Here is a 13642-nt window from a genome sequence, read left to right as displayed (position 1 = left end):
GTCAAAAGATAAAAATTTTTGAATGGTATTTCTAGGTTGTGGTTTAGGGCAATGAGTAAGGAGCTCTGGTGCTTATAATCCCAGTGTGGTGGGTTGTCGGATGGATAGCCTGTGGAGGGTGCCAGGACAAAACCCCACAGACTGGGTGGCTTAAACAACAGCAATTAATTTTCTAACAGTTCTGAAGGCTGAAAGTCCAACCAACGTCAAGTTGCCAGCAGGGTTGGTGACTGGTGGGAGCTCTCCCCTTGCGCTGCAGCCAGCCACCTTCTTGCTGTGTGTCATTCGACCTCTTCCTCATGTAAATGCATGGAGAGAAAGCCAGCTCTCTGATGGGTCTTAAGGGCACTAATCCTATCGGGGAGGGGCTCCAGTCTTATGACCTCTTTTAACTTCAGTTACTTCCTTACTTGGAGTACAGTCACACTTGGGGGTTAGCACACACAAATTCTGGGGGGACACATACCTTCAGCTGTAACATCATAGAGATCACCTACAGAAGTTACTAAACTCTCCAAGCCTGTTTCCCTATTTGTAAAGAGAGGATCACGGAGGTTGTTGTTGGGCTTCAGTGACATATGCCTTGGAAATCACACTGTACTATGTTTGGCACGTGGGAAGTAAGTGATAAATGTTAGCAATTTAATATTATTATTATTATTATGCAACTTATTTTACTGTTAGAAATAGCTGTCTGTATTTGGAGTAAAAGAGAAAAAACTCAACACACTGTTCTTAAAGCAGCTTCATGGTTAAGTGGGCAATTTTAGAACCTTCTTTGACTTAAAAGTTCAAGACCTCGGCTGCCCATGGCCTGGCAGCTATAACCTCATCCTCCTGTCGGTGGCCCACCCCAGCTGGGCTTCCTTCTCTACAGTCACTTTTGTAAATTGTCAAATCTGCCTCCAGATTTGACAAATTGTCAAATCAGCTTTCCAGATGTGAGCCACTAGTGGACGCTCCTGAAATATCCTCCTTAGTGATTTCCTGCAGCTGCTGCCCACTGTTCTGAGGCTTTAAATGCAGTGTGTGCAATGCCTGTGTGTGTGTGTGTGCGCGCGCGCGCATGTGTGCGCACGCACTACCTTTTCTCTGTACTCCTAAAAGGCTTCCCTGATAGCTCAGTTGGTAAAAAAAAAAAATCTGTCTGCAATCCAGGAGACCACCCCTACCCCGCCATTTCAATCCCTTTCATATTGTTATTAACTGCTTCCCTCACTGGAGTGCTTTCTGGAAGGGCTGGCTTCACTGGTTCAGCTCCAACACCCGGCAGCCTGCTAAGGCATTCGAGCTTGGAGGGGCACTTCCTCTTTCTGTATCGTGTGGCATCACCTGAGGGTCTCGGTGGTACGCGCCTGGTGGCAGAGCTTCTCCGAAGGATCCAGCACATCTTCACGCACGTGGCTGGTGCTTTGCTGGGAACGACTGAAAGTCTGAGCTTGGCTGGGACTGTCAGCAGTGACACAGACACACGGCCTCTCCAACATGGACAGAACTGTCCCAAGTTTCATTTCTAAAAAAAATGGTCACGTGTTCCCCTCTGATGGTGGGACCTGCTGAACTTTCCCCAACATGCAAGCAGCAAAGATGCAAACCAAAGTGTCCCGACAACAACTGGCATATGTGGTCTGTACTGGTGGCCTTTCAAACCCTGAGATTCTTCTACAGACACAAATGTTGCCCACAGGTTCCATTCAAGTTGGACAATAATGCATCAGTTACAGTCTCTCCTCTCAACACAGGTCTCCAGGAATGAAACAAATGTGGTTTTGATCCATAATAAAGTTGGAAGATCAGAAGGGGGGTTCCTTTTAGATAAGAAATCTTGAAAATCCCTGAAACATGGAAGTCAGTCTAATCAGATTTTGAAAGGAATCCTACACTTAGGCACACATGGGAGAGGACTCTCGCTTAGAAGAGGAGATTGGGCAGTGGTTCCAATGATGCTCAAAATCTGAAGATACCGGAGAGCAGGAAATAGCAGCTTGGAGCTCCAAATGGGGCATGAGCAGGGACACCAGAGTAGGAACTGCCAGGGCAGCATGCCCTGTCCTGTCCTCACTGCCCCTGGGACCAGGCAGCAGCAGTAGAGCTATCTGCTTCCATGTGGGACCAAGAAGAATGAGTCTTTAGACAGTGTCCCAGCGGACTGGATACAGCAGGGATGCGTGAGGAGTTCCTGCCCCCAAGAGAGCGCCCTCTGGTGGCACTGTGTTGACTCTCACCCCTCATCCTGGAGTGGGGCACGACAGGCAAAAGACCAATCAACCAGGGTCCTCAAATATGACTTCTCAGCTAAGTATCAAAAGCAAGAATGACGTCACCCTCTTTCTGTAACAATTATGCTGAGGAAACAAAGCTCATAGACTGAGCTGAACTGAATAATTGCTCTTCTCAAGGAGATGCATGATTCAGTTCAGTTCAGTCACTCAGTCGTGTCTGACGCTTTGCGACCCCATGAATTGCAGCACGCCAGGCCTCCCTGTCCATCACCAACTCCTGGAGTTCACTCAAACTCATGTCCATCCAGTCGGTGATGCCATCCAACCATCTCATCCTCTGTCGTCCCCTTCTCCTCCTGCCCCCAATCCCTCCCAGCATCAGAGTCTTTTCCAATGAGTCAACTCTTCGCATGAGGTGGCCAAAGTATTACAGTTTCAGCTTTAGCATCAATCCTTCCAATGAACACCCAGGACTGGTCTCCATTAGAATGGACTGGTTGGATCTCCTTGCAGTCCAAGGGACTCTCCAGAGTCTTCTCCAACAACACAGTTCAAAAGCATCAATTCTTCGGTGCTCACCTTTCTTTATGGTCCAACTCTCATATCCATACATGACTACTGGAAAAACCATAGCTTTGACTGGATAGACCTTTGTTGGCAAAGCAATGTCTCTGCTTTTGAATATGCTATCTAGGTTGGTCATAACTTTCCTTCCAAGGAGTAAGCGTCTTTTAATTTCATGGCTGCAATCACCATCTGCAGTGATTTTGGAGCCCCCAAAAATAAAGTCTGACACTGTTTCCACTGTTTCCCCATCTATTGCCCATGAAGTGATGGGACCGGATGCCATGATCTTCATTTCCTGAATGCTGAGCTTTAAGCCAACTTTTTCAGTCTCCTCTTTCACTTTCATCAAGGGGCTTTTTAGTTCCTCTTCACTTTCTGCCAAAGGGTGGTGTCATCTGCATATCTGAGGTTATTGATATTTCTCCCGCAATCTTGATTCCAGCTTGTGCTTCTTCCAGCCCAGCGTTTCTCATGATGTACTCTGCATAGAAGTTAAATAAGCAGGGTAACAATATATAGCCTTGATGTACTCCTTTTCCTATTTGGAACCAGTCTGTTGTTCCATGTCCAGTTCTAACTGTTGCTTCCTGACCTGCATATAGGTTTCTCAAGAGGCAGATCAGGTGGTCTGGTATTCCCATCTCTTTCAGAATTTTCCACAGTTTATTGTGATCCACACAGTCAAAGGCTTTGGCATAGTCAATAAAAATGATGATTGATTTGATTTTTATTCTAAATATTTGATCATTGAAAAAAAATTCAACATATAGGCTGAATAGTAGAATAGGTTGCCAAAGAGTAAATCTGCGAGTTGTAAAATCAAACCAAGAATTCCTCTAGAAGGTACCTAAGGTTTTAAAATATGAAATAGAAGTTAAGAAATGTAGAATATAAATTGGACTTTAATGGAGAAACAAGGTCCTACTGTAGGGCACAGGGTACACCCAGTATCCTGTAATAAACCATGATGGCAGAGAATATGAAAAAGAATGTATAACTCAGTCACTTTTTTGTATGTAGAGCAGAAATTAACACAACATTGTATATCAACTTCAATATAATAAATTTTAAAATAAATAAATAAAATTGAACTTCACCAGAGTTAAAAACTTCTGTTCTTCAAAAGACATTATTAGGAGAATGAAAATACAGGCTCAGACTTGAAGAAAATCTCTGCAAAGCAGATAACTAGTAAAAGACTTGTATCAATAAGTATTAAAGAACTCTCAAAACTCAATGATATGAAACAACTCAAAAATATGCAAATCATTTGAAGACTTAACTAAAAAAGATATACAGACTGTAAACAAGCACATGAAAACATATTCAAAATTATTAGTCATTAAGGAAAGGCAAATTAAAACCGTAAGAAAATCTGTTATCATGACATGCCTATTAAGATGGCAAACATTTCAAAGACTGAGTATACCGAATGCTGACGAGGAAGAACCAGAACTCTCATATACTGCTGCTGGAAATGCAAAACGGCGCAACCAACCTGAGAAACAGTTCAACAGTTTCCTTAGAATTAAACCTATACCTACCCCTTCCACTCAGAGGTATTTATCCAAGAGAAAATAAAGCTTATGTCATACAAAGACTTGACCACAAATGTAATCACTGTATGTACACACACACACACACACACACACACACAGTGTTTCTCAGATTTATGTGCCCATGACTCCTTCTGCCTCCTCACCTATTACCCAGCTTGCAGAACCATAGCATATGCAATGAGACCGACCTAGGACCCATCCTAGCTCAGTTCTCACACTAGCTGTGTGCCCTTCAATAAAGTGATTTGCACTTTTAAAACCTCAATTTTCTCATCTGCAAAATGGAGCTGGGGTCAGGACTAAAGTAGCAAGTGTCAAACACCCACCACATACACGGTCGTAAAAAACTTTCCCAACCCAGAGACTGAACCCACGTCTCCTGCACTGCAGGCAGATTCTTTACCATCTGAGCCACCAGGGAAACACCCCACTCCCCCCAAAAAACTTTAATCCATTAATCATCCCAGAAATTAAACCAATCATATTGATAGTTTCCCCAAATGCACTGACTTTATTTGGAATTAGAGAAACTAGCATTCAGTCATCTGGAGTCCAAAGGTCCAAGAGGAGAGACATCGAAGTGCTTAGCACTGACTGCCCTGCAGGCCCATCTGCTCTGCATTAGCTGGTTTTCCTATGTTTGTTATTCCTGGTGTTAAATCTCCTCCAATTCTTGTGTGAAAAGTTCGGACACACAATAACCTCTTTATCACATTTTCAAAATCTGGGCCTGTCCTGGAAAGTTTACACCTTTTCTTGTTGCCATTGTTTTCATGTGGATTTGGGTTTCTGAAAAAAGGCACTTGGAACACTTTACTGGAAACCCTTCTGTGTAAGCTGGATGCAGACAAATCTCGTCGAAGAATGAAAATGAGATGTCAGAGGAGTTACAACCACACCACGTGGTCTCTGTGTTGATCCTCAGCTGTGGTCTTGCAAGGAAGACCTGGGGCTGAAGCGCGTGGTCAGAAGTCTACTGCTGATCAGCCCCCTCCCTCAGCCTCTCTCCTTTGGGGGTGAAACTGAATACTAAAAAGAGAAACAGAGACATGCCAATGTTAGGATACGGAATAAAAAAGCACACATAACTATGTAAAAATATGTATAACACAATAACAATACTGGGGACCATTCACTGAGTATTATTTGTGTGCCACCCTTCATTCTCTAAGTGCTATTTAAACCTCACAATAAGCCTATGAGTTAGGTACAGAACTTTTGAGGACTCTGAGGCACAAGTGATAGAAAATTCACCTCAAGCTGACTCATAATATAAAGGGATAGTTACTGGGTATGTCAGTTAAAAATCCTGATTTAGTTCTGGCATCAAGTGAGACTTGATTCAGCAACTGCAAAGGATATCCCCAAGGCCGCAGATTTCTCCTTTTCCTCCCTGCCTTTTCTTATTGGCTTTCTCTTTGGAATTCATGCAGTCAACCCAGAAATTCCACGATTTCCCAAGATGGCAAAATGAGAGATCAAAAATCCTGTGACAGAAATGAAGAATCCCTCTGATGAGAGCAGTAGTAGACTGGACATGACTGAGGAGAGATCCTCTGAGCTGGACGATATGTCAATAGAAACTTCTCAAATTGAAAATTCAAAACGGGAAAAAAAAACAAAACTGGAGGAAAAAAGGGAACAGAACCACCGGAACTGTGAGACGACTATAAAATGTGTCACATACATAGAATGGAAGTATCGAAAGAAGGAGAAAGGAGCAGAATAAAAATTTAAGGTAATAATGAAACTGCCCCCAAATTAATGTCAGACAGCAAACCACAGATCCAGGAAGATCAGAGAGCACCAAGAAGGGAAAATGCCAAAAGAGAGAAAGAAAGGGAGAGAAGACAGGAGGGAGGGAGGGAAGAAGGAAGGAGAAAGAGAAAGAGGCCCCTGGGAGCAGGCTGAGGTGCAGAGACAGCCAGGGCTTACCTACACACTGACTTGAGATCAGTTCAAGAAAGTGTACACCTTAAAGAAAAAAAAGAAAGAAAGAAAAAAGAGAAACCCTACACATCTGTGTCTGCTCAGTCGCTTCAGTCGTGTCTGACTCTTGGCGACCCTATGGACCACAGTCCACCAGGCTCCTCTGTCCGTGGGATTCTCCGGGCAAGAATACTGGAGTGGGTTGCCAGGCCCTCCTCCAGGGGATCCTCCTCCAGGGGATCTTCCCAACCCAGGGATCTAACCTGTGTCTCTCTGTGTCTCCTGCATTGTTAGGCAGGTTCTTTACCACTAGCGCCACCTGGGAAGCCCTCCCCACATCCAGACGTATCGTATTTGAACTGCAGAAAACTCAATGTTAACGAAATGGATGAGTCCACTATCAGAGTCGGAGACTTCAGCACCCCTCCATCAGAAACAGATAGACTCAGCAGACAACCAGTAAGGACGTGGCTGAACTCCACAGCACCAAGAGCCAATCCCGAAAGGGAGACCCGCACAACAGGAGACCCAGAGCAGGCAGAATGTTCCACGAGTGGGCCCCGGGTCTGCCCCTTGGGAGAGGCTGCCTCAACACTGTTTCCTGGGCCTATGCCCCACACTCTGGGGGAGGTTCCTTCTGTGTTGTCCTTGGCCACTGGAGGCTCTGCCCTCCCTGGGGCTGCGCCAGGTCACAAACCCTGTGCCACCTCCGAGACTCTCTTGATGACGTCCTTCACCCACAGTTCTAGGAATCCACCCTGAAAACATCCTTCCAAATCACAAAACACAAGATCAAAACACAAAGCATATACATAAGGTCATTCGCTGCAGCCCTATTTGCAATAGCAATTCAACTGGAAAGAACTCACATGTTTGTCAGTAGGGGTCTGGTTGAATAAATTACATCCATGCAATGAAATTCTGATGTAGCTGTAAAAAGAATGAGGAAGTTTTCTGTGCACTAGAGTGATCTCCACGATATATTGTTCAGTGGAAAAAAAAAAATATACAAGATATAGAACAATGCATATAGTATGCCAACTTTGGTGTAAGGAAAAAGGGAGAAATACATATATGTGCCTATTTTTGCCAGAAGAAACACTGAAAAATGGGGTCAAGTGTCGGAAGGGAAATGAGATTTCTCTAAGGATACCTCTTAATACTGTTTTGACTTTGAACTGCATAAACGTTTAACATATCCAAAAATAAAGTTACATCAGAAAGGAAAAAATGCAAACCCCCAAACCAAAGGGAGAGATCTAAGGATCCAGTGACCATTAGGAGTTGGTGAGGAGACACAGAAGCCTTTAACTGATACGGGGGTGACGTAGCAGGAGCAGGTCTGGGGGATCAGGATTCAGCCTGGGCCAGGTTAAGGTCGAGCTGCAATTACACAACCAAGCAGAGACGTTGCGCGCGCAGTTGCGAGAGTCTGGAGACCAGGGAGGAGATATAAGTGAGCGCCATTGGCACGCAGCGGGTGTTTAAAGCCAGGAGACAGGATGAGATCACTGAGGGGATGCAGATAAGAGAGAGGAAAGGCCTGGAGCCTGAACCCCAGGGCCCTAGGTTGTCAGCGGTCAGGGAAGATGTCCTGGCCAGCGAATCGGGAGGCGGAGTGGATTCCAAGTGAGGGGAGGGTTTCCTGGAAGAGAAAGGGGCCACGTGTTCGAATCAGATGAGACCCAGCGCGACCACCTGCCTGCGCAAGGGTCCTGGCCGAGGGCAGTTTCCAGGGAGGAGCTTAACGGGAATGGAGGCAAACAGGTCAGGGACGGTGAGTGTAGTTCTCTCTTTTTAAAGTCTTTTCTCTACAGAGGCAGGGAGCAATGGGGCGATAGGTGGGGGGAAGATGTGGAATCCCAGAGCTTTGCCTTTTGAGGCAGGAGCGGGACAGCTTATTTGGGAGCAGCTGGTGAGGGTTCAGCAGTGAGGGGACAACACGATGGCCAGAGAGAGGGTGTAATAATATAACCTCTACCAGGAGGGAAGCGCTCCACAAGGAGGACCAGCCTCTGGCTCTGCCCGTAAATGGGCACAGACCTGTGAGTGGCTCCTGTCTCCCCGGGACAATCAAAGTGAAACCACCTCCATCAATCAGCACCCGGATTAGATATGAATGGCGGAAGCCTCACCAACCACTCCAGCTCTCAGAGCTTCCTGGGAAGATCTAGGAGGCTCTTGAGCCCCCGTGTGACTCTCAGAGCTTCCGCCAAGCCTCTCTGCAAGCAGTCACATCGCTCACACACAGCCGTCCAGGGTCAGAGGACAGGGGACCCCACAGAAGCCATCGCCGCTGACAGCCAGAGCACCACACCCAGGGCCCAGACAAGACCAGAGATGGGAAGGCCCGGGATGAAGAAGCATCTCTCCCTCTTTCTTCACAGCTGTGCCATCTGCACGCTGGCCTGACCCGGTGACTTGCTTGGACCAACAGAAGGTAGTGGAAGCAACAGCATGCAGGAAGGGAGCTGGGCCTTATGGAGGTCTGTGGGCTCCCACTGCCCCCAGCCCCCTGCTACGCTGCCCGTGAACAAGCACGTGCCCCCTGCTGGACTCGGGGTGACCACACAGCAGAGACCAGACAGCCTGGCCCCTGGACCAGCACATCTCAGCAGACACAGAGCTGACTCCAGATGCACGTGTGAGCCCAGCTGAGATGGGAAGAACGTCCGCCAGACACAGCCCAAAGGGCCAATCCACAAACATCAATTGACACATCCAACTGATGTCCACTGGTGACCAAGGAGAATTCAGTCACTGCTGTTTACAGCACATCTTTGGTGAAGAATTATTCAATGAGACTTTAAACCTCTGGGCACAACAGAGTGTGGGCTGAGGCGAGGCGTGGGAATGGAAGGCAAAGGCCTGAGGGAAGGACTGGCATGGATAGGGTGGGCCCCGAAAGTGCACAGCACAGGATGGCACAGCTGGGCAGCCCTAGATCTGGCCCACAACCCCACACCTCTGCCCACCAGCCTGACACATACAGGCCTCAAGGAGGTAGATTCCTGGAGCTCACATGACCAGTACAACCCCAGATCACCCCTCCTCAAGAGGTCATAGGTCCCTGTCCACCACAGTCTGGCCAGTATTCTCCTGCAGTGTAGAAGCTCTGAGGAGGAACAAGGTAGACGTTCAAGCCAGTCATCTAAGGGGCACCCTGCTGCCAACACAAGCTGAAAAAAGCTGCAGGAGAATCACAGAGGAGAACAAGGGTTTCACTTAAATCAAGAAGGCAAAAGGAGGGCTTCCTTGGTCACCCAGTGGTTAAGAATACTCTTTGCAATACAAGGGACACTGGTTCAATCCCCGGTGGGGGAAGATCCCACATGCCTGGGGCAACTAAGTCCCAGCACCACAACTACTGTGACTGCTTTCTGGAGCCCTCAAGCCACAGCTAATGAGCCTTCACATCCTAAAGCCTGAGCACCACAACTCCCTGTTCGCTGCAGCTAGAGAAAGCCCGAGAGCAGCAATGAAGACCCAGTACAGACATACATAAGTATTTGGGGAAAAAAGAAGGCAGAATGAGACTTCAGACCTGAGACGGAGGATACTGAGGATTGTGTTAGCGATTCAGCATGAATTTGAAAAGGCCCAGGTTTGGAAGGTTTGAAATCATTGAGTCCAAGGTTCAAATCCTGCCTTCTAGATTACCGGCCTGCAGCTTTCTGACATCCATGGTGACCCAGTTTCCTCACTTCTGGCTGTTATGAAAGTTAAAGGAAATAAGGCATGCACACATGCACAGTGAGTCAGCCAGGGCCAATTCATCTCCATCCTATTGTTCTGAAACCTGAACTCTCAACCACCGCTTCTGATGAGCAAACATGTTTCAACAACCATCATATCTGCTCTGTCTGCTGAGGGCGCTCTCTCCCCCCACCCTCCCCACCCCATCTCTAGTTATGCAATTCTAGCATATTCCATCACTCCCAAGTAAAGAACCCAACTGTATATCATCCATCACAAAACCACGAGGTAGGCATCTGACATTTTCTGATCCTTGCGCATTTTCTGTTTAAGCTATCTATCTTTCTCATGGCTCAATAAAGCTCAGTTTCAACTTTTAAAACAACTAAGTCAGTCAGTTCAGTCGTTCAGTTGTGACCAACTCTTTCTGACCCCATGGACTGCAGCACGCCAGGCTACCCTGTCCATCACCAACTCCCAGAGCTTGCTCAAACTCATGTCCATATAGTCCGTGATGCCATCCAACCATCTCACCTTGTGTCATCCCCTTCTCCTCCTGCATTCAATCCTTCCCAGCATCAGGGTCTTTTCTAGTAAGTCAGCTCTTTGCATCAGGTGGCCAAAGTATTAGAGCTTCAGCCTCAGCATCAGTCCTTTCAAAGAACATTCAGGAGTGATTTCTTTTAGGATTGACTGGTTTATATCCTTGCAGTCCAAGAGACTCTCAAGAGTCTTCCCTAACCCCACAGTTCAAAAGCATCAATTCTTTGGCACTCAGCTTTCTTTATGGTCTGACTCTTGTATCCAAACATGACTACTGGAAAAACCACTAAAGGTGAACCCTAATGAGTCAAGTGGGACAACAATGCCCACACCCTCTAGGAGGGCTTGAATGCTGTGAGGAGGAGAAGATACTCCATGAATGCTCCTTCCTCCTCTGTCTTCCCACTTAAACCGGAGCAGTGAGCTCTGAGGCTGCCCTGGAGTGAATACTAGCGTGTGTAAAAGAGCAGAAGGCAAATAGTCTTGTAAGAGTACAAGGAGGGAGAGGAGGAGAGAACAAAACAGAGAGAAAGAATCCAAGGGTAAGACACCAGCCCTGCCCACTTCCACGGGGTGCAGAGGTGGCCCTTTCATTCAGGGACACAGCTGTTGAGCAAACAGATCTAAAACACAAAGGGAAACTCAATCAGGCCATGAGGGTGATCCACCTTGTCCTTTGACAGTCACTGAGGGACTGCCAGCCACTGGGAACCCCAACAACAGGAAAAAAAAAAATTCACAAACAGAACAACCATCTGCAGAGAAAATAAGAGCTGTAGGATAAAGGAGGGGAAAAAAATGTAATTCCAATTAGTATTTTCAAAAAGATTTAAGAGAAAAGTTTTCATTAGAAGACTAGAAAGTGAAAGTGAAGTTGCTCAGTCGTGTCCAACTCTTTGCGACCCCATGGACTGTAGCCTACTAGGTTCCTCCGTCCATGGGATTTTCCAGGCAAGAGTACTGGAGTGGGGTGCCATTGCCTTCTCCAGGAGATCTTCCCGACCCAGGGATTGAACCCAGGTCTCCCACATTGTAGGCAGATGCTTTACCATCAGCCACCAGGGAAGCCCCCATTAGAAGACTACTTCAGTTTAAAAAAATTAATATTGAAATTATTAACACCACAAATATAGAACCTTAAGTTCAGCTTTAATTTCATTAATTATGAATCTACCAAATTTCAAGCAATTATTTTCAGGAGGTTTTTGTAACTTCATTAAATACCCTTTGTTTGAAATTCCTGTATTAATAAATGTATTACATTTGATTTCCTTTACAAGCATTTCATTAGGCTTCCCTTGTGGCTTAACTGGTAAAGAATCTGCCTGCAGTGTAGGAGACTTGGGTTTGATCCCTGCATTGAGAAGATCCCCTGGAGAAGGGAAAGGCTACCCACTCCAGTATTCTGGCCTGGAGAACTCCATGGACTGTATAGTCCATGGGGTCATAAAGAGTTGGACATGACTGAGTGACTTTCACATACATAAGCATTTCAGGATTCACATAACTCTAAAAGCTCCCAAGTACTTAAATAATTCATTATTTGACCAAGGTTGATAAATCTAACGGATAAAACTTAATATCTATCTTGGTATCTTAAATATTCCAATATTATTTATAAGCTTAATAAAGTTTCAGCTTAAAATTTAAAATTTAAGTTTCAGCTTAAAATCACAAATCTATATCAATTCTTCTATCATACGTTTTAAAAGGAATCCAAGGCTAATTTATTAACTAACTATTTATGCCAATTATCTTAAAAATACAAATAACCCCAAAAGATTAGGACCATGGATTTATTTCAACATTTACATTCAATTCTAAATTCAGAATCATCCTAGAGGACGATTGTGTTCTTTCCAACAACTTTGGGCCACGCCTGAATGTTGGATTAAACTCCAGGAGCCTTGGTTTACTCCACCTAAATTTGGAGGTGCCCACTGGAGTGAAGGTCCCCGTTGACCCTGTGTGATCAGATGTTCAGAAGTTACAGGAGACTTGGTGGCCTGCGCTCTTTCTGGGCCAGAGTCCCGCTTCCCTGAGAGCCCAGGGTGTTGTCTTCTAACCCTCAGGCCCAGCCCTGCCCTCGCCCCCCAGATTAGGCCTCCCCCAGGGTTGCTCACTGGGGAGGACACCTGGATTCTCAAACCCACAGATGGGTGCCTCCTACCCTCCTCAGCTGAGTACCCCAGGCTAGGCCCCTAGACGTGCCAGCAGCAGCCCAGTGCCTTCACTGGCCCTGGGAGCAGCCCCCTGCTCACGGCTGGCCTGGACTGAGGAATAACTAACTTACTGTATGAAAGAACAATCAGGGCTAGAGGAAACGCGTATTAGAATCAGAAGGCAAGTCCAGGATAGGAGAATAGAGAGAATCAAGCCAGCAGGGGCAGCCCAGGGGTTCACACTGAAACAGAATCTCTCTGGCTACAGCCTTGCAGTCTGTATTTTAGAATTTCAGTAGGCCATTCTAGTTTTTCAGTGGGCCATTCTAGTTTTAAGAGTTATGAAATGTGGGACCTAAATTTGGCACCAGGCTTCCATGTGGCCAAAGGGAAAAGAGAAACATGTCATGTGATACATAAAAGAGTTCTCATTGGCCAGAAGAGAAAACACATTGAAACTTTCCCTGGCACTTGTCTACAAGTAAACTTCTTACGTATTGGTGACCCATAGTTGTAAAGAACATATAATCATTGATTCCCTTAAGTTCTTCCTTATGGAGGCCTTTGAGTATCGCCCAAGGTACAAACTGAAACTGATGAGCAAAAGCACTTATACAGGGACCAAGGGAACATGGGTTAAGGGTGTTCTTCCTGTTGGTCTGAATACATCGAAAGAGAAAATTTGTTAAGGTTTGTGGATGGCAGAATTTTTTTCAAACAAAACCTCATGGAGAACCTCAATATACGAAACAAGTAAAAGTGGAGCAGCCCTGAGAGGAGGCCCAGAACCTCATCCTTTCGTCCTGCCCCCGGCTCTGCAGGGTTCCCTGAAGCATGTCCTTCCGGGAAACACACTTACACTTGTGCCAGCAGGCAGGCTGGACGCCCTGTATGATGAGCTCAGCTGATTAGTAGCGACTGCACTGAGCTGAGAAGTGTTTTGACAAACTGCTTGCATTCAGCT

At 46.1% G+C, this 13642-nt stretch overlaps 1 protein-coding gene across 2 annotated transcripts in view; it reads right to left on the bottom strand.

Annotated features, from left to right (window-relative positions):
* Positions 1 to 4836: 4836 nt before the first annotated feature.
* Positions 4837 to 13642, bottom strand: part of GOLGA4 (golgin A4) — a 122637-nt gene continuing 113831 nt past the window's right edge. For both annotated transcript variants that reach the window (XR_008706063.1, XM_055557602.1), the window contains one exon: positions 4837 to 5377. Coding sequence is in view for 1 of the 2 variants with exons in the window: in XM_055557602.1 (XP_055413577.1) it covers positions 5332 to 5377 (46 nt within the window). In the remaining variant the exon portion in view is untranslated. The remainder of the gene's footprint in view (positions 5378 to 13642) is intronic.

Source organism: Bubalus kerabau, chromosome 20, assembly GCF_029407905.1.
Source record: "Bubalus kerabau isolate K-KA32 ecotype Philippines breed swamp buffalo chromosome 20, PCC_UOA_SB_1v2, whole genome shotgun sequence".
Lineage (NCBI taxonomy): Eukaryota > Metazoa > Chordata > Mammalia > Artiodactyla > Bovidae > Bubalus > Bubalus kerabau.
This window is presented reverse-complemented; position numbering and strand designations above follow the sequence as displayed.